Source organism: Mobula hypostoma, chromosome 5 (assembly GCF_963921235.1).
Source record: "Mobula hypostoma chromosome 5, sMobHyp1.1, whole genome shotgun sequence".
In the NCBI taxonomy this organism is placed as follows: domain Eukaryota; kingdom Metazoa; phylum Chordata; class Chondrichthyes; order Myliobatiformes; family Myliobatidae; genus Mobula; species Mobula hypostoma.
The window spans coordinates 116,651,640-116,673,545 of NC_086101.1; the positions used below are offsets into that span (position 1 = coordinate 116,651,640).

Below are 21,906 nucleotides of genomic sequence, written 5' to 3' on the forward strand. Positions count from 1 at the left end.
ACATAAGATATTTCTCTAATATTTACAACTGTGCTTTGGGCACATTAAGAATCCCTCTTGTGCCGTCCACTTTCAAAGATCTTCAGCAATAAACAAACAAGAAAAAGATGCTCGGGGTAATAAGATGCATCAGAGATTTAGTCCTTAGCATCCAGGTTCACTATTAGAAGTAGGAAGTCTTGTATGAAATACAGCACAGTACACATTAATGATAATGAGGATCGGGATGACAAATTGTGACTGAAAGGTAATTTGAAATGCAGTGTCAAACTGTGACCTTAATAAAAAAAGCCAATGCTGCTTTTGAAGGATTGATAAATCCTAAGCAATATAGGTATAATGTCCGATAACATCTCAGGGAATTCCAAATTGTGTGAAAATGGATCGCTTCTCTAGTTCTGGCACACACAAAATGCTGGAGGAACCCAGCAGGTCAGGAAGCATCTATAGAGAGGAATAGAGTAATTTCTCCCCCTTTCTCCTCCTCTCTTTTTCCATTCACCCATCTACTTACTTACTGCCTGTTACACCACTGGCAGCAACGAAGGTCCACTAGCTATGTTCAGGGTTTCTTTCATCTCAGTTTTCACTACTGTCAGTCAAACAAGTGGAGATTCAGAAATACAACTGCATTCAGATGTAAAAGGATTCTTCAATGGTATTTCTGTAACAATTTTGTTTTACCAGTCAAGGTTGTTAGCCCTGAGCTGAACCCCTGAACATGGAGGACCGGTGGCCTACTCTAAGTCTGGCTTGTACAGTTTGACCTGTTTGGCATGGGTGACCCTACCAAGAGCCAAAGCATAAAACCCTGACTCCAGCCAACGTCGCTCTCTGGGTCATTGAAGCACGCAAGCCTCCAAACCACAACAAAGTTGTGGTCCTCCTGGAGGATTCCCCATTTGGTTCCCCTCTCACCTCTTCTCTCCTCACACACCCATCACTTCCCTCTGACCACACCCCCCAGCCCTTTCTTTCCTTTTCTCTCTTGGTCCACTCTCCTCTGCTATCAGATTCCTTCTTCAGCCCTTTTTTAAAAAACTATTTATCACCTCCAAGCTACACCTTCCCCCCCCCCGCACCAATGTATCTTCCCCTTCACCAGGTTCAGCTATCACCTGCCAGCTTGTGCTCCTTCTCCACTTCCCAAACCTTATTCCCCCTTCAATTCCAGTCCCGAAGAAGGGTCTCAGTTCGAAACACCAACAGTTTATTCCTCTCCTGACCTGCTGAGTTCCTCCATCATTTTGTGTGTATTGTAACTCTGGATTTCCAGCATCTGCATAACCTCTGGGTTTTTGATTTTCTCGATCTGCCACTCAGCTTTAGTGGCCAGCACTTGTAAGCTCCTCACAGCTTTGCTGCAACGTTCTGCCCTGTGACCTCAGAAATGGAATAAATAGGCAACTGCAACATTTCCGCCTCAATTTCTCAGGAAGTTCGCTCTCTCTCTCGATAGGAGGCAGGAGAGTCTGCTGGTTCTCGAATCGGGTGGGATGAAAGGGCGTTGCCTCTGACTTGGACTGTAACATCGAAACAATGATCTGTTTGTCTTCCCTCTTGTGTGGAAAGAGTGACAGCTCTCTCTGGAGTGGGGGGGAGAGCAAGACAGCAAGGGTGGGGGAGAGGGGGAGAGGGGCAGAGCGCGGGGTGGGCGAGAGTGCGAGGGGCGGGCGAGAGTGGGAGAGAGCGCGAGGGGGCGGGCGAGAGTGGGAGAGAGCGCGAGGGGGGTGAGATTGAGAGAGAAACACAACTGTGGCATGTTGAATTGTTGGGTGAACAATAATTTTTGTTGGACTGCAGATTATGGTCTCTCTTTTGGGGCTTTCTAGGTGGGTGGTGGGCAGTGATGCTTCCTGCTTGAACAAATGGTAGAGGGGTAGGGTTGATATTTTGCTGCAGCTTGTGTGTGGGAGGGGGTGAGGGGGCTTTGGGGTTCTAATGTTTTTCTGCAATTTATTTTTTGGGGTTTTGTTCTGTTTCGTGGATGTTTGTGAAGAGTAAGAATTTCAGGTTGTATACTATGTACGTTACCTGATATTAAATGGAAGCACTGAACTATTGAACATGGCATGGCTACCAACACTGATTTATTGCCAACTATTCGGAAACAAACGAGACTGAAAAGCCGGAAAAAATAAGCTGCAGATATTTGAAACCTGAGGCAAAAACAAAACCTGGAAAAGAATCTGCAGAAAAATAAAATGTGAACTTTCATGTCGATAACCTTTTTAATCAGAACTAGAGATTAGAAGTCAAGCTTTAAGAGGAGTGGAGAGAAGGGAGGGCAGGTTCCAGGACAGAGACTGAGATGTAAGTGGTGACTGTGCAGGCTGAGAGACTGGTGAAAAAGTGAACTTGCAGGAACCAAGGATTTCATCTTGGATGATGGATGACGTGCAGATGACACAGCCAACAGCAACCAGAAATAAAGTCTGAATGGCATATCAATCCAGATTTCACCGTGTATGTGATTCATTTATTTTTTATTTAGGGATACAGGTCCTTCCAGCCCAATGAGAAATGCAGTCTAGTAACCTGCCTATTTAATTGTAGCCTGATCACAGGACAATTTACAATGACGAATTAACCTACCAACTGGTATGTCTGTGGACTGTGGGAGGAAACCCATACAGTCATGGGGAGAATGTACAAACTCCTTACAGAAATGCAGTCCACATAAAAGCCAAATTCTGTACGAAGGACCAGGTCTGATAACAGTAGAGTGAAACGGTATAGTATTACTCCAGAATCTGCGAACATAACTTCTGCTGCAGTGAAACCAAACAGAAAATGTTCCCAAGGGTCACACACATAAAAGTTGCTGGTGAACGCAGCAGGCCAGGCAGCATCTCTAGGAAGAGGTGCAGTTGACGTTTCAGGCCGAGACCCTTTGTCCCACCAGCAACTTTTATGTGTGTTGCTTGAATTTCCAGCATCTGCAGAATTCCTGTTGTTTATGTTCCCAAGGGTGTTTCTTTTACCTCTTCCAACCGGCGCCGCTGCTCTTTCTGCTCTTCTATGCGTTTCTGCCGCTCGGAGAGGAGCTGCCGTCTGCGCTCCTCCAGGTCCCGGCGAGGCAGCACAATCTGCTGCTGCTGCTGCTGACGCTTCACGGCTTCTGACCGCTCCTTGTTCTCCTGCTGCAGGCGGAGGAAGTCTCGCCGGAGAGTGGACTCGCCTGGCAAATTTACAATGGAGCTGCCGGGCAGGCAAGAGGGGAAGAAAGGGGGCAAAATATTATGAAACATATTGCATAGGAGACAGTCAATCAGCTCTTTGTTTGCTCTTGCCCTCCGGCATCTTGTCCTGCTAATCTTTCCTCTTCATATATACTACACATACCGGCATTTGGCCGTAGTGTTGCACGAGGACCATTTACATTGTGTAACACTGCAGTCTGGGCTTGCTCTGGGTAGTTAATCTACCATCATCTCATTTATCCAAAGAAAAAGCTTTGGGAAAAGACAGAAGCATGGGTGGAGTTACGTCTCTACCAAAGGAGGTGCAAGGCACTCCTTCCCTCTGCTAGCCTGCAGGTCACCCTTGGGCAAGGTGTAGCACCTGCTTAGCCCTCCCGATCAGGGTCACGTGAAGCCATGGGAGCAGGTGGTGGATGGTGGATGGCTGGTGCAGATCACAAGTCTTAGTTATGCGACCACTGATGCTAGGTAGACAAATTGTCACGTGCTATTTCCCAACAGGACTCTAACCAGAGTAACATACATACAATGCTGGAGGACCTCAGCAGGAAAGGCAACATCTATGGAAAGGAATAAAGATTCGACGTTTCAGCCCATGACATGCTCTCTTCTCTCTGTTGCCATTAGGAAGGTGGTACAGGAGCCTCAGGACTCACACCACCAGGTTCAGGAACAGTTACTATCCCTCAAACGTAAGGTTCTTGAACAAAAAGGGATAAATTGGCTCAACCTCACTTGCCCCATTGCTGAAATGTTCCCACAACTAATGGACTACTTTCAAAGTTCTTCATCTCATGTTCTCGTTATTTATCGCCTATTATTATCCTTCTTTTTCTATTTGCACAATTTGTCATCTTCTGCACTCTGGTTGAATACCCTGGTTGGGCAGTCTTTCATTGATTCTGTCATAGTTATCATTCTATAGATTTAATGAGTATGCCCACAAGAAAATGAACCTCAGGGTTGTATATGGTGACACGTTTACTTTGATAACAAATTTATTTTGAACTTTGAGACTCTTCATTAGTCCTGAAATATCAGCTCTTATTTCTCTCCCATAGATGCTAACTGGCCTGCAGAGCTCCTCTAGAATATTTTACATCCATCTGAGGGCAAATGCAACATTGCTTAACACCTCATCTAAACAAGTACATTGCCTGAACTCAACTCTCCTTCACTGTGTGCATGTGAATGGATTTAGAAATCCAGTCTATGGAGCTTCAGCTTGAGAACTGGATGCAACCCAGAGAACCATAGGCAACATAAAGTGCCCGCATACCTCTTATACATGCAAACACAAAAGTCAAACTACAGCATTTTGTGTGTTTTACACCGTATTTCCAGCAACTGCAGAATCTCTTGTGTTTCGGACTCTAATAAGCACAACTTCCATCTTTGTATGACATGGAAATAGGCAACTGATTCAAATCCTCCTCAGGCCCAAAACATTTACTTCCCTCCTAATTGTGGTACACTTTGGGCATGACTATCGTATTAAACATTGTACATGCTATTACTTCGGACCAAACTTACTCTCTGTGAAGCACAAAGTTCACATAGATATAGGTGCAGAATTTAGACCATTTGCCCCATCGAGTCTGCTCCATCATTTTACCGTGGCTGATGCAATTACCCTCTCAGCCCCAATCTCCTGCCTTCTCCCAGTATCCTTTCATGTCCTGACTAATCAAGAACCTATCAACTTCTGCCTTAAATATATCCAATGACTTGTCCTCCACAGCCATCTGAGGCAATGAATTCCACAGAGCCACCACTCTCCAGCTAAAGAAATTCCTCATTTCCGTTTCAAAAGGACACTCCTCTATTCTGAGGCTGTGTCCTCTGGTCTTAGACTCTGCCACCATAGGAAACATCCTCTCCACACATCCACTCTATCGCAGTCTTTCAATATTTGATAAGTTCAATGAGGTCACCTCTCGTTCTTCTGAATTCCAGTGAATACAGGCCCAGAGCCATCAAACACTGCATATGATAAGTCTTTCAATCCGGGAATCATTTTCGTGAACCTCTTATGAACCCTCTCCAATGTGGAGATTTGTGACAAACATGACTATGTGATATATATGTACAGTATCTGAAATACATCTTATGAAAGTTTTGTTTGATTTTGAACTTCAATAAAAAATAAATTACAAAAAAAAGTAGGAATAAGTAAAAGAAAACCAAGCACCAAGGGTACTTTCTGCCCCTGGTTTATATTCAGGAACAACTCACCTAGGTTCCCCTTCTTCACCAACGTTGTCCTCTTCCTCCTCACTGCCACTGTACTCGTATTCTGTCTCCTCTGTTCAAGACACAACATGTCACTATTTCTTTGCAATTATTCTTTGGCCAACAGTTATTTTCATCACACTTAATGAAGCAGTCAGAAGTAGCTGGCTGACGAGCTCATCGTTACCTTTCTCACCACGCTTCTTCCGGGTCCGATCAATGTGGTCCTTCAATTGGATGCGTACCTGCCTCTCAGTCGGCTGGTCTCGGATGAAACTGTGCTTTAGCAGCTGATCTGTAGACGGTCTCTGAGTATAATTTTTTATCAGGCAGTTCTCAATAAACTCTATAAACTTCCTTGACCTACAAAAAAAAAAAAATCATGTTATACAGAACACAAATAGAAAATGCTGGATATACATCTTCGGAGAAAACCACAGAATTAATATTTAAAGGAGATTGCCGTTCATTAGAATTGGTTTACGGATTATGGCAAATGTATGGTGAATTTGCAATCTGTACATATACATTGGTTAAGGTCTTAACTAGTTGACAATGATCCAGCATAAAAATTCCTAACAACATCTGATTCATACACCTAAATTACGCTCTAGCCTCAAGGACACAGGGGAGGCTGATGAGGAAGGATCCTCAACTTTGAGGCTTTTCAGTAATGCTGATTCCAGGTCCTCGGGGTGATCAGTCCTTACTTCCCTGAACTAATGCTAGCAACCCAGTAGAGAATTTTCCTCCCTCATTCCAAAGATGTACAAGTTAGCTGGTTAATTCTGGTCAAGAAGGTGCCAGTGAACAATGCTGCCTCAGGTGACATCTTCCAAGATAGACCACAAAACTGTTTCTTTCACTTCTTTATGTTTTCTTTTTCTTTTAAATGTGGTTCTGATACTGTTGGAGCCTGTGGTCTGGAGGTTAGTCCTGACGAAGGGTCTCGGCCTGAAACGTCGACTGCACCTCTTCCTACAGATGCTGCCTGGCTTGCTGCGTTCACCAGCAACTTTGATGTGTGTCGCTTGAATGTCCAGCATCTGCAGAATTCCTGTTGTCTAGAGTTTAATAGTGTGTTTCTCCAAGAAGCTTAGAGGTGGGGTGTGAGCCCATGATAAACTCCATTTCTCACTGATTAAAGTGTTGAGGAAGATTGAAACATCAAGGCAAGTGTGGAAGGCAAACGAGTGTTCGGCACCGTCTACTAGCCTCTCGCTTGCTGCTGCCGGAGAAACGTGTCTGCATGTGACTGTCCCTCTCTCCCCTTTGCTCACTGCTTCTGAGGGAAGGCCCTTGCATTCAAATGATCTCTCTCGCCCTCAATGCTGTCAAAGGATGGTACTGAAGTTCTGAATCTGTGGTTTGCAGATTGGACTGTAGTTCGATTGGGCCCTTTCGATTTAGTTATTTTATATTCTGTGTTTTCCCTCGTTCTTTCTTGTTGCCATTTGTGCAATTTGTTTATTTTTCTGCACACGGGGGGTGGGGGGGTGATGTTCTTGTCGCTGTTCGCATGATTTGTTTTTGCACGTGGGTGGGTTGCGGTCTTGTTGCCGTTGTGCAATTTGTTTAATTTGCATATCTGTGGGGGAGGGTTTGATGCTTTTTTTGGACGGGTTTCATGGTTTTGTTTGTTTCATGGCTATCTGGAGAAGTCGAATCTCAGGGTTGTACACTGTATACATACTTTGATAATAAGTGTACTTTGAACTTTGGTCACATGACGTTACTGGTCAGTGTGGAAGGGCCGGTTACCGTGCTGTATCTCCACATAAATAAATAAATTCAAGGCCATTATACTCCTGGACAAGGCAAGGGACTGAGCAAAAGAATTGTAATGTTTTGCAGATGCTAGATGGCACACGCTGAATGGGAGCATACTTTGATCACATAACCATGCTGGTCAACAGATGGCTAGAAGCGAGCAGGTGATAAACAAATCCGCTTTGTTACAAAGTTAGTTTCTACTGTTTAACATTAAGATATTTGCTAAATTAGCACAGGTCCAATTTACATTTAATGAGTTAGAAACAAAATGGAAGATGTGTGGCTCAGGTGGTTGATGGTTGGGTTAACTTGTTTTCCAATCTTGGCAATTTACTTGCAAATGTTTCATCACTATATGAGGAGACATTGTCAGTATGGTATTGAATGTGGTGTGTCCTTTGAATGCTTGGCCTTTATATACTTCTCAATCAGCTGATTTGACACCACTTCCGAAACTTAATTGTGATGTAAGGAGGAAATCTTGCTGGTGATTGGCTGCGTGGTGAACTTCATGCGTTGTGGTCTGGAATTTTGCCCGCATTGGCTCATAGACAGGATTGGGGTCTACATGTTTGTTTACAGAATTATTTGCGGAAAACCACGCTTCTGAGAATTCTCTCACATGTTTGTTTGCACCATGATGCTCAGTTGAACTTATGCCCATCTCGACCTTCACGGTTAGAGACTAGGGAGAGATGCTCATGCCACTTAAGAGTTGGAAACAGTTTTTCTTTAAGGCATAACTTTGGAATTCAGCACGTTCTGGTAAGAAACGTAGAAAAGGAGGGTTTGTCTAAATGGGCAGGCAGGACGAGTTTCATGCTTTGTGAGCCACACACTGTAACTGAAATCATAAATTCACTGTGTTCTGAACAGTTCTTGGCATTTTTCAGGCAAGACTGCCTCCCATTTCTGATGACAGACTCTTCAGTGACGGTGGTGTTTAAAAATCACACCACCTCCCCAGAGGCAGCCTTTCCTGCAGCATCTGCCAATGACTTCTTGCTAAGTGTACAATGTGCTGCAGTACCCAAACATCCGCTTGGGAGGTAGGACAACGTATGCAGAACCATTCCTCCAAAAATAATCCCATACCCTTGAGCATGAAACTAGTTTGGGCTCAAAGTCAGATTCTTTCCTGATCTATGTAATTTGGAAATTTAAATGCTGTCTAATGAGACCTCTTATATCTGGACCAGCTGGAAAAATGGGCTGAAAAATGGCAGATAAAATTTAATACAAACAAGTGTGAGGTGTTGCACTTCAGTAGGACCAAGCAGGGTAGGTCGTACACAATGAACAGTAGTGCATTGAGGAGTGCTGTAGAACAAAAGGATTTGCGAATCTTCTTCAAGTGCCTTGCATGTTACACGCTTGGGCGATCATGGCTTTCCACATCGAACGATCCCATGCAGCGTCAATGATATCTCGCACACTTAGATCTATTAGTTCTTTCACAGTGTCCATATATTTTCTTCTTTGTCGTCCTCTTCCATGTTCCCCAGGCATACGGCCTTGTAATGTAAGGCATTCTATTTCTCCCTTTCTGATGACATGGCCCAGGAATTCAAGTTTCCTCTCATTTAATGTTCTCATTAAAGATCTTTTTGTATGGGCACGTTGGAGTATTGTCTCATTAGTTACCCTATCTCTATGATATTTTCAGCATTCTTCTAAGAAACCACATTTCTGTTGCTTCTAAGTTTCTTTGGAGTTCTGGTGTTATAGTCCATGTTTCAGAAGCATACAGCAAGATTGACCAGATGTAACATTTTAGTAACCTAAGCCTTGTAGTAGAAATGTGTCCGTTGGTAAAAAAAATAGGTTTCATTTTTTGGAAGTTGGTTTTGGCAATGGCAATTCTTCTTTTTATTTCTACTTTATTTCTAGCATCTTGTGATATAAAGCTACCAAGGTAATTAAAGCTGGTCTTTTGTTCAATCTCTTGGTTACCGATGTACAATTGGCAGTTGGGAGTATCCTGCTGTTTTGATATTACCATACACTTGGTTTTTTTTAAACAGTTGACGGTTAGACCAAAATCTGCACTTGTTTGTACTGCTTTGTCTAGGAGAATTTGTAGGTCTTCTGCAGCACTTGCTAGTAGGGTGGTATCGCCTGCATATCTTATATTGTTGATGTTAACACCTCCAATTTTTATCCCATCTAGGTCTTCTATTTCTCTGAGAATCATTTCTCTATAGATATTAAACAATTCCGGTGAGGCAACGCATCCCGTCTAACTCCTCTTTGAACTTTAGTCCAACTGCTTATATTATCATCAATTTTTTCCGCCGCCATTTGATTCCAATATAAATTTTGGAGCAGTTGTTGGTCCCTTCTGTCAATGTTTAGTGTAGTGAGAACTTGAAATAATTTTTCATGTTGCACTTTGTCGAATGCTTTAGTGAAATCAATAAAACATAAAACGACATCATTTTGATATTCAATTGCCCTTTCTGAAAGCATTCATAGTATGAAAATTGCGTTCCTAGTTCCTCTATCCTCAATAAACCCATATTGTTAGTTTAGAAGTTTCTGGCCTTAACTTGTTTTTAATTCGACTCAGAACAATTCTCAACAAAATCTTTATAATGTGACTCATAATACTGATTGTTCTATAATTTTCATAGTCAATAGTTCCAGGAATTTTTGGCAGAGTTATAAATACTGATTTCAAGAGATTGTCAGGCAATACACCAGGCTCATATATGCCATTAAACAGTTCAAAAAGAATATCTATGCCCAGATCTTCTAGGGCTTGTATCATTTCTACTGAAATTTCATCAGGTCCAGTGGCTTTGCCATGTTTCATGCTTTTCAATGCTTTAGTTATTTCTTCTTTGGTAATAGGTGGGCCAGAATTAGGGTGTTTAATATCTGGGGGTTCCCCTCTTTCATCCTCAAACATACTATATACTGAATCCACCTCTCACATACTTTACCTGGATCTGTTAGTATGGATCCATCTGCTGATTTTATGCATCCTGTTGAGGAGGTTTTCTTAATTCCAGTAATTTCCTTAATTTTCTTGTGCTTTTCTTTGCTGTTGTTAATATGGCCTTTTACTTCATTCAGCCATTCTTCCTTTGCAATATTGCACAATTGTCTGGTCTGTCTGTCTGTCTAGCTCTCTGTATTGCACTTCATCATTCTTCATTAACCTTCTTTGTTCCATCAGATCTAGAATATCTTGCGTTACCCACCCCTTGTTGGTGTGTTGGATTTCTTGTACTGGGATTATCTCCTCTGCTGATTGCTGTATAGCATATTTAAATCTGTCCCAAATAGGTGTTGTTATGTTTTCGTTGAGATGTTCTTCTACAGCTGTTTTGAATTGTTGCTTAAGTATGCTATCATTTTTAAGTTCTCCCAACATATACTTTCTCTTTTTTCCACGTTTCAGTTTCTTTAATTTTATTTTATTGGTAGCTATTACTGGATGGTGATCTGAACCACAGTCTGCTCCTGGGTAGGCTTTAGAATTTGTGACATTATTTCTAAAGCATTCATTAATGGTAGTGAAATCTATTTGATTCCTTGTTCTATCTCCAGGGCTAATCCAAGCACACAATCTACGTGGATGGTTTTTATACCAAGTATTGGTGATCACTTGGTTGTGTCTGACACACCAATCAGTAAACCTTTCTCCATTTTCATTTTTCTCCCTTAATCCAAAGAGTCCTATTATGTTATCAACCCTTTCCTGTCCAACTTTGGCGTTAAAATCTCCCATGACTAGTTTTATATCCTGAGATTTACATTGCTCATAATCATCTGTGAATACAGGTCCATAATTCATTGAAAGTGATGTCATAGGTAGGTAGAGTAATAAAGAAAGGTTTTGGTACATTGGCCTTCATAAATCAAAGTACTGAGTACAGGAAATGGGATGTTATGTTAAAGTTGTATAAGAAATTGGTGATGTCTAATTTGGAGTATTGTGAGCAGTTTGATCACTGACCTACAGGAGGTTCCTGAGTTCCTTACAACTCAGGTCCTACAGGAAAGATGAAAATAGGGTTGAAAGAGTACAGAGAAAACTTACAAGGATGTTGCCAGGCCTGGAGGACCTGAGTTCACAAGATCACAAGACAAAGGAGCAGAAGTAGGCCATTCGGCCCATTGAGTCTGCTCCACAGCTCCCCCATGAGCTAAACTATTCACCCATCTAGTTCCAATTTCCGGCTTGTTCCCCATATCCCTTGATACCCTGACTAATTAGATACCTGTCAATCTCCTCCTTAAACACCCTCAATGATCGGGCGTCCACAGCCATATGTGGCAACGAGTTCCACAAATCCACGACCCTCCGGCTAAAAAAATTTCTCCTCATCTCTGTTTTAACTGGGTACCCTCTAATTCTAAGGCTATGGCCTCTTGTCCTGGACTCACCCACCAAGGGAAACAACCTTTCCACATCTACTCTGTCCGACCCTTTCAACATTCGCAACGTTTCTATGAGATCCCCTCTCTTTCTTCTATACTCTAATGAATACAATCCAAGAGCCGACAGACGCACCTCATATGTTAGCCCCTGCATTCCAGGAATCATCGTTGTAAATCTTCTCTGAACTCTCTCCAACATCAGTATATCCTTTCTAGGATAGGGGGCCTAAAACTGCACACTGTATTCCAAATGAGGTCTCAGTAATGCCCCATAGAGCCTCATCAACACCTCCTTACTCTTATACATTATTCCTCTTGAAATGAATGCCAACATAGCATTCGCTTTCCTTACCGCCAATCCAACTTGGTGGTTAACCTTTAGGGTATCCTGCACGAGAACCCCCAAGTCCCTTTTCACTTCCGATGTTTGAATTTTCTCCCCATCTAAATAATAATCTGCCCGATTATTTCTTCTTCCGAAATGTACCACCGTACATTTGTCAACGTTGTATCTCATCTGCCATTTCTTTGCCTACTCTCCTAAACTGACAAAGTCTCTCTGCAACCTTTCCGTTTCTTCAACATTTCCTGCTCCTCCTCCTATCTTGGTGTCATCCGCAAACTTGGCCACAAAACCATTTAATCCATAATCCAAATCATCGATATACATCATAAAAAGAAGCGGCCCCAACACCGACCCCTGCGGAACACCACTAGTAACCGGCAACCAATCAGAATAGGATCCCTTTATTCCCACCCTCTGCTTTCTGCCTATCAGCCAATGCTCCACCCATTTCAATATCTTTCCTATAATTCCATGGGCTCTCATCTTATTAAGCAGCCTCATATGCGGCACCTTATCGAAGGTCTTTTGAAAATCCAAATACATAACATCCACAGCCTCTCCCTTGTCAATCTTATTCGAGATTACCTCAAAAAATTCCAATAAGTTGGTAAGGCAGGATCTTTCCTTCATGAAACCATGCTGGTTTCAGCCTATCTTGTCATGCACCTCGAGGTATTTCATAACCTCGTCCTTGAGGATTGACTCCAATATCTTTCCAACCACCGATGTCAGACTAATAGGTCTGTAATTTTCTTTTTGCTGCCTCCTTCCTTTCTTAAATAGCGGAACTACATTTGCGACCTTCCAGTCCTCCGGAACCATGCCAGAGTCTATTGATTCCTGGAAGATCATTTCCAATGCTTCCACAATCTCCAAAGCCACCTCCTTCAGAACCCTTGGGTGCACCTCATCCGGGCCGGGAGACTTATCTATTCTTAGTCCACTTAGCTTCCCAAGCACTTTCTCTCTAGTTATCTTAACTGTACCTAATTCTATTCCCTCATACCTCTGGCTATCAGGTATTTTGCTCATGTCTTCCACTGTGAAGACTGATGTAAAATACTCATTCAGTTCCTCCGCCATCTCTTTGTTATCCATTATAATTACTCCAGCATCATTTTCAATCGGTCCTGTATCTACCCTTGTCACTCTTTTACTCTTCATATATTTAAAAAAACTCTTTAGTATCCTTTTTTATGTTAATTGCCAACTTCCTTTCATAATTCATCTTTTCTTTCCTAATGACTTTCTTAGTTTCTTTCTGTAAGTTTTTAAAAGGTCTTCCAGTCCTCATTTTTCCCACTAATTTTTGCTTCCTTGTACGCCGTTTCTTTTGCTTTTATTTTTGCCTTAACCTCTCTCGTTAGCCACATTTGTGCCATTTTTCCATTCATGATTTTCTTTTTTCTTGGAATATATTTTTCCTGCATTTTCCTTATTTCTTGTAGGAATTTTATCCAATTCTGCTCTGCCATCCCTCCATTTAGTTTACTTTTCCAATTGACTTGGGCCAGTTCCTCTCTCATACCACTGTAATTTCCCCTGTTCCACTGAAATATCGATACACCTGATACCAGCTTCTCCTTTTCAAATTTGAAACTGAACTCAATCATATTATGATCATTACTTCCAAAAGGTTTCTTTACCTCCAGCTCCCTAATCACCTCAGGTTCGTTACACAGCACCCAATCCAAAACAGCCGGTCCCCTGGTGGGCTTCTGGACAAGTTGCTCCAAAAAGCCATCCTGTAGGCATTCTACAAACTCCCTCTCCTGAGATCCATTACCTTCCCGACTTTCCCAATCCACTTTCATATTAAAATCCCCCATAATTATCTTGACATTGTCCTTCTGACACGCTTTTTCTATTTCCAGCTGCAACTTGTAGTCCACATCCCAGCTGCTGTTTGGAGGCCTGTATATAACTGCTATTAGTGTCTTTTTACCCTTGCCATTTCTTAATTCTACCCATAAGGATTCTACTTCTTCTGATCCTATGTCCCTTCTTTCTATTGATTTGATATCGTTACTTACCATCAGGGCCACGCCACCCCCTTTACTTACCTTCCTATCCTTCCTGTACACTGTGTATCCTGGGATATTCAGCTCCCAATCACATCATATAAGGAAAGCTTGAATAGGTTTAGACTATCCTATGGAATGTTGAAGACTGAGAGGAGATTTGACAGGGGTATACAAAATTATGAGGGGTATAGATAGGGTAAATGCCAGCAGGCTTTTGCCACTGAGATTGCATGGGACTACAACCAGAGATCATGGGTTAAAGAGAACATGAGGGGAAACTTCTTCATTCAGAGGATCATGAGTGTGGAACGAGCTGCCAACACAAGTGTGCAAACGTGCAAGCTCGATTTCAATCTACAAGAGAAGTTTGGATGGTAGGGTATGGAGGTCTATGGTCCTTGTGCAGGTCGATGGGTGTAAGCAGTTTAAATGGTTCAGCATGTACTGGATGGTCCGACGGGCCTGTTTCTGTGCTGCACTTTTCTATGATTCTATTTTGAAGGTGTTGAAAAGTTTTAATAAACTGCACCGGGAAAAGTGCCTCAACCAAAAACATTTTAGTGCATCATTCACTATAATCTTGAATTTAAAAAAAAATATTTTACTTAATATAAGCTCAGATTTTCACTACGGCTGGAGATCTAGAAAACTGGATCCCACCTGGATCATTTTATTTAAAGATGAGCCCCTAGAGGACTTAAATCTTCAAATTTTAGTGCAAAAAAAGAACTTTTGTCTGGATTCCTTGCACCGGACAAGCTCTTTTGATGTTGATAACCAGATCAGATGCTGAAATGGGAAATCTAAAGGCAATCTCCTTTTTCTGGGCATGATCTGAATGTCAAATTTTCAAGGTTCAAGTACATTTATTATCCAAGAATGTATAAATTATATTGCCTTGAGATTTGATTGCTCACAGGTAGCCATAAAGCAAGAAACCTGAAAGAACCTAATTTAAAGAAAAAGATAAAAAATAAAAGACCAACATCTGATGTGAAAGAGAAAGAACAAAAACTCACAAATCATGCAAACAATTGAAGTGAACAACAGCATTTCGAACTAAAAATGAGTCCTCAGATCTGAACCCCAAAGCCTCTCTTATCAGTTCATCATATTAGCGGGCACGGAGCAGTCTTCATAGTCTCAGTGACATGAAGATGACCATTGTGGAGAACGAGCAAAATTGGTTCGCTTCTTGACCGACTTTTCAGTCTACCTGGGCCAGATTAAAAGGCAGGGTGCCGTGTGACCAGAGGCTAGGGTTGGCCCGGTTCTACTCAAGTGTTCTGCGACAGTTACTCGGCTCTGCACTGAACTGAGGGTCTGTGGCCTGCCCTGGCTTTGTGATTGTGGTCCCTCGACACTCTGAATGTTATTTGCTTACTTTTATTGTTTGCATGATTTTATTTTTTTGCATATTGGTTGTTTGACAGTCCTTTTTTAAATCGGTTCTTTTGGGTTTCTTTGTTTTGTGGCTGCCTGTTTCAGGTCACACGTTAAGGGTGAAAGGTGAAATGTTAAAGGGAACATAAGGGGGAACTTCTTCACTCAGAATGGTGAGAGTGTGGAACAAGCTGCCAGCTCAAGTGGTACGTGCAAGCTCAATTTCAACATTTAGAAGTTTGGGTAGGTACATGGCTGGTTGGGGTATGAAGGGCTATGGTCCCAGTACAGGTCGATGGGAGTAGGCAGTTTAAATGGCTCTGCAAAGACTAGATGGGCCAAAGGGACTATTTCAGTGCGGTACTTCTTTATAACAATGTAAGGGGATGAATGTATACATACATTGATAATAGATGTACTTTGAACTTTATAAGTACATTGTAAAACTATTTACTGACTAGAATAAGTAAACCATAGGCTCTGTTTGGGCGAGCCATCGCTTTTAGTGTTTCATCATTAACTAGAGCATCCCAAATTCCCAAGTGGATGCAGAGTGGCCAGATCTGGCTACATTTCTTTCTTTCTTTATTTATTAATCTTTTTATTGATTTAAAAAAAAACATAGATACAATCAAATACAATCAAGAGGAGAATTAGTTCAAATAGATATATCAGTAACCAAGATTAAAACTGTCAAAATCATTGATATTGTTAAACTAGTATAAAATATATAATAAAACAAAAAGAAAATAACAATTCTCCTCTTACCAGTTAAAAGGAGAAAGGAAAAAAAACATTGGGTTTTAAATGGAAAGGAAAGGTACGTCGCATCCGGAGTCTCTCTGGTTAGTGGATGATTTCCCTCCATGCCTCTCTGACGTAGTGGGGAACCGCGTACGAGGCAAGTTACAGCAGTGGTTTGCCATGGCCTTCTGCCGGGTTCGTTTCCAAAGAGATCACCAGCTCGTAACCCAGCACAGATGGAAAGCGTGCCGGGGAGCCGGCTGCATTCGAACTCGGGACCTTTTGTCCTGAAGTCCGGTACTGATGCCACTACGCCACCAGCCGGGTCCGGGTTTTAAATAAAGAGAAAAAAAAAACACTACACTATAAAAAAACAGAACAAACAAAGCAAAAAAAGGGACTGGGCAGTCCATTTTGAGGATACAACCAAAAAAAAAGAGGAGAGAAAAACATTCTGATCAAATCTAAAACCTCAAAAAAAAACTTAAAAGAGTAATAAATCAAATTAAATGAAAATATTGGATAAAAGGTCGCCATATTTGTTCAAATTTAAAGGATGTATCGAATGTCCAACTTCTTATTTTCTCTAAACTTAAACAGGACATGATGGAAGAAAGCCAATAAAAGACCGTGGGTGGATTAGAATCCTTCCACTTCAATAAAATGGCTCTCCTCCCCAGTAAGCTACATTTCTTTCTTGTTGAAATTCCTTGCTCTAATGATGATGCAGAGACACATCCTAGGAATTGCTGAGACACCTCACCAGTGATGTAACCTGGGATCATCAGGTGATTCAGCTCTTTCAACATCAGACGCTCTAAGCCCAGGTGACCCAGCTAGGGTTGATCAGGCCCTGGCTTGTGTCCCAGCAGCATTGGTCCACGGGTCACACTTCTTGATCTATAGCCATCTGGAAGCTCACTCAGCAGCCTCTGAGACAGTCCAGATGGCTTTTTTTATTGCAGCCCCCAAAATGCCAAGGAGAGAGTAGGTTCTGCACAGCAAGCAGCCAGAAAAACCTTCACACAACACCTCTGTAGGCCTCTAAATTTTTCATTTAAATTTCTTCCCCTACCCCCTTTTTTAAAAGGGGCATTTGTAACTTTGCTAGAGAATTCACTTATCACCTATCAGTCTACTTTTTATCTAACAATCTACGTGCTCTGGTGCACAGTGGTGCACTTCACCAGCTACTAATGGAGACACAAGAGAGACCTTGCTATCACTATTTGATTCCCTTTATGTTCCTTTCTATTCTTTTGCACCTTGTTGAACACACCCAGGTACCTCCATCTCTCAAATAGAGAAAGACTAACATATTTTCTAACTAAAAAGCACACAGGGCATTTCATTCCCAATCACCACACCACGGCATCACTCACCATTTCTTCGATTTTAATCTTGGAGGGGGATTTCTTGGAATAAGGAATAAGGCCCGCATTGGATGCATGTCACATAGAGCTGAAGCAAAACAGAAAGAAAATTAGTTGTATAAATAATATTGCTTTGCCTAAAATAGCAATAAACAGTTCCACCAATTTCCCACGTTAAACTGGTTAGAGATCTTGTGAAATTTTGTACCTTTTGTTCTAATCATGCATGTGTAGAAACTTCAAAACTTTAACAGACTTTATTTTTCCCAAGTTTGTTTTACTGCACTTGGACAATCAGTTAGATAAGCCCAGCAAATGCAGACACGGGCTGGTAAAGGGCAAGGCCTGAAGACTGCAAATCATAAGACACAGGAGCAGAATAAGCCCACCCGGCCCATTGAGTCTGCTCCATTTCATCATGATCCATTTTCCTCTCAACCCCATTCTCCTGCCTTCTTCCCATAATCTTTCGTGTCCCAACTAATCAAGAATCCATCAATCTCCACCTTAACTGCACCCAGTAACCTGGGCTCCACAGCCGCCTGTGGCAACGTATTCCACGTATTCACCGCCCCGGCTAAAGAAATTCTTCATCACTGTTCTAAATGGATGCCCCTTTATTTTGGGTCTGTGCCCTCTGGTCCGAGCCTCCCCCACCAAAGGAAACTTCCTTTTCCTGTCCACTTTATCTGGGCTGTTCAACATTTCACTCCCTCCCTCATTCTTCTAAATTCCAGCAAGTACAATTCCAGCAGCCTTCAATCGCTGCTCATATGATAACCTTTTCATTACCAGAATCATTCTTGTGACCCTCCTCTGAACCCTCTCCAATCACATCCTTTCTTAGATAAGGGGCCCAAAACTGCTCACAATACTCTAGTGAGGCCTCACCAGTGCTTTATAAAGCCTTAACATTACACCCTTACTTATATATTCTAGTCCTCTTGAATGGAATGCCAACATTGCATTCGTCTTCCTCACCACCGATTCAACCTTTATAAACGCACAGCTTAGCAATGAAAGCACTCGTATGTTTTCTGCTGGTTTCCCCACCCAAAAGAGTTGGTAGGAGGAAGAATTACAGACTTGGGTGAAAGGCAAACGGCCTCATGTCTCAAAAAGTAACAACTTCCTCCTCTTCTCCCACATTCCCCCCCCCATTACTTTTAGCTCCAAAGGTACCAGGATCCGAAGTTGAAAGAGTGAATAATTTCAAGTGTCAATATTTCAGAGGATCCATCTTGGACCCAACATATCGAACAGCTACAAAGGCAGCATGACAGCATCTTTATTTCATTGGGAGTTTGAGGAGATTTGGTATGTCACCAAAGACACTCAAAAATTTCTACAGATGTACCGTGGAGAGCATTCTAACTGGCTGCATCACTGTCTGGTATCGGGGGGAGGGGAGGAGAGAGATAATGCACAGGATCGTATTAAGCTGCAGAGAAATGTAAACTTAATCAGCTCCATCATGGGCACGAGCATCTGTTTAATCCAGAACATTTTCAAGGAGTGGTGCCTCAAAAAAGCGACATCCATCATTAAGGACTCCCATCACCCAGGTCATGCCCTCTTCTCATTGTTACCATCAGGAAGGAAGTACAGGAGCCTGAAGGCACACTCTCAACGATTCAGGAACAGTTTCTTCCCCTCTGCCATCCAATTTCTGAACGGACACTGAACCCATGAACACTACTTCACTACTTTTAAAAAATTTTTACTTTTTGCACTACTTACTTAACTATATATATTCAATTTTTTCCTATTATATATTGCATCATACTGTCGCTGCAAAGTTAACAAATTTCATGACACATGCCGGTGTAATTAAAACTGATTTTGATTATTAGAGGAGGAAGAATTACAGACTAGCAATTTCATATCTCAAGAAGCAACAACTTCCTCCTCTTCTCCCCACCCCCCAATCCTGTCATGTTGGCTCCAAATACAGTATCTGACCATTAATACAAAGCTGGGCTTAGTGCCAAACTCTTAATCCCAGTTGTGTCATCTCAGAGGCAAATAGACTCTAAAATAGAATATTCAACTAAAATTCATACATGCAGAACTGAAAGTAATAGATTTTTATTTCCATTAAAAGGGAATCAAGTCACTTAAGACCAGGGTATTAGGTACTCATACTCATGGGAAACTAGGATTTGGGCAAATTCACTTCTGAAAAGCTGATGTTTATTGCCCAACATATGAAACATATTGAGTCAGTCCAGAGTACTCAGAGGCAATCAGATCTGGTGACCATGGAGTTTTATAAACTCATAAGCTAACTTAGTATTCTCATTAGTCTGACAGCTTCCATGGTCACACTCATGCGATTGTCATCCACAGTTGTGGCCCCATGGACAACCTGGTTCCTTGCTAATGTCGCTGACTGAAGCATCGCAGGAGACTGAAACCGAGGCAGCAGATGGCGTGCGCTGCTGTCAGGAAAAAGTCCCTGCACTCGAGCGACCCCCTCTCTCTTTCTGATGGTGAGTGACAGCCTGTCAGTCTTTGAGTCAGGGGACTTGGAGAAGGGACGCAGAAGGTTGTAACATTGAAACACTGAGCTACTTGTCTCTTGTCATGTTGTTGCAGGAGTGATCTCTCTCTCTCCCTCATTAGTGAGGGAGAGAGCCTGTTTGACATACTGAGGGACTGTAGTTTTTGATGAACTCTAGATCAAGGCCTCTTTGGGGGCTTTGCTATTGCATAGTGGGGAGAAGAGGTTGGTGCTTATGCTGGTGCAAGTGGGGGCACGGCGAGGGGGAGGGTCATTGCTTTTGCTCATGCTTGTGTGTATGGGGGTGGGGCTTTGGGATTCTGATGTTTTTGTCAATCATTCTTTGGGGCTTTTTCTGCTTCATGGATATCTACGAAGAATAAAATTGCAGGTTGTATATTGTATATATTCTCTGATACTATATTGAACCATTGATCTTTTTAATTACGTGATACAGATATTCCAGTAACATTTGAATTGGACTAGATGGTTTACCTTGTACAGGGGTTCCCAACCTGGGGTCCATAGACCCCTTACTCAATGGTATCGGTCCATGAAATTAAAAAAAAGGTTGGAAGCCCCTGGTCTAGTAACACAAATACTGCATCACAAATCGTCCCTGGAATTTCTATAGCCAACACCAGGAAACAACAGCTGGCTTAATAGTTGTCAGATTAAGCATCAGGCTTGCTTCTTGCAGTTTGAGAATACTCAAATGCTTCCCTTGGGGATGTATAGGTACTTGTAAGTAAAAACAGTAATTTAATCCATTCCATCACTTTATCCCAGTACGAAATCACCACAGCTATAATAAAGGTTATTTTGCAGCTTGAATCGGTGATGAGGAAGGCAAATACAATGCTAGCATTCATTTCAAGAGGCCTAGAATAAAAAGCAAGGATGTATGTGGAGAATTTAAGGTAATGGTCAGATTGTACTTGGGAGTATTATGAGCAGTTTTGGGGCTCCTTATCCAAGAAAGGATGTGCTGCTGTTGGAGAGGGTTCAGAGGAGGTTCACGCATATAATCCTGAGAATGAATCCTGAGTAGAATCCCGAGAATAATGTACTAGGAGCGTTTGATGGTTCTGGGCCTGTCCTTGCTGGAGGTTCAAAGAACGGTGAATCTCATTGAAACCTGTCGAATATTGAAAGGTCTAGATAGAGTGGACGCGGAGAGAATGTTTCCTGTAGGGGGAAGTTTAGTATCCCAGGTGTCATAGTTCAGAATAGAAGGACATCGTTTCTCAGCAGAGATGAGGAGGAATTTCTTTAGCCAGAGGATGGTGAATCTATGGAATTCATTGCCACAGACAGCTGTGGAAGTCAAGTCATTGGGTAGATATAAAGTGGAGATTGATAGGTTCTTGGTTGGTATGGGGATATGTGGAGAAGGTAAGACAATGGGGTTGAGAGGGATAATAAATTAATCATGGTGGAGCAAATTCAATAGGTTAAATGGCCTAATTCTTCTCCTATGTCTTATTTTCCTGCTCATGTTATTATGGAATTGGCATTTCTTTTCCCCAGAGCCATCAATTGCTTAGTTACTGAAGATCCAAAAACCTGATGACCAGTAGGGAACATACACCCAGCTCCTAAAGAAGCAAGGGGCCGGGCACCGAGAAGGCAGACACCAATATCAGATATTCAATCCAATGGTCAACACATCCAGAACTGCATTGTCAAGCATTCACGGTTTAAGGCAAAAGTACTCACGACTAACTTCTGCTGAAAAAGTAGTACAAAGCCCAATCACAAACAAGAGAAAATTTGCAGATGCTAGAAATCTGAGCAACACACACAAAATGCTGGAGTAACTCAGCAGGCCAGGAAGCATCTAAGGAAAAACGTATAGTCAATGTTTTGGGCCAAGATCCTTTGGCAGGACTGGGGAATACACTGAGGAGTGGATTTAAAAGGTGGGGAGGGGGAG

General features: G+C 42.1%; 1 protein-coding gene across 2 annotated transcripts in view; it reads right to left on the reverse strand.

Annotated features, from left to right (window-relative positions):
- LOC134346959 (misshapen-like kinase 1) overlaps positions 1-21,906 on the reverse strand; it is a 351,745-nt gene that overhangs the window by 98,785 nt on the left and 231,054 nt on the right. For both annotated transcript variants that reach the window (XM_063048859.1, XM_063048858.1), the window contains exons 9-12: positions 17,477-17,555; positions 5,623-5,798; positions 5,439-5,508; positions 2,985-3,201 (exon numbers count right to left, since the gene is read on the reverse strand). In XM_063048859.1, the coding sequence (XP_062904929.1) occupies positions 2,985-3,201; positions 5,439-5,508; positions 5,623-5,798; positions 17,477-17,555 (542 nt within the window). The remainder of the gene's footprint in view (positions 1-2,984; positions 3,202-5,438; positions 5,509-5,622; positions 5,799-17,476; positions 17,556-21,906) is intronic.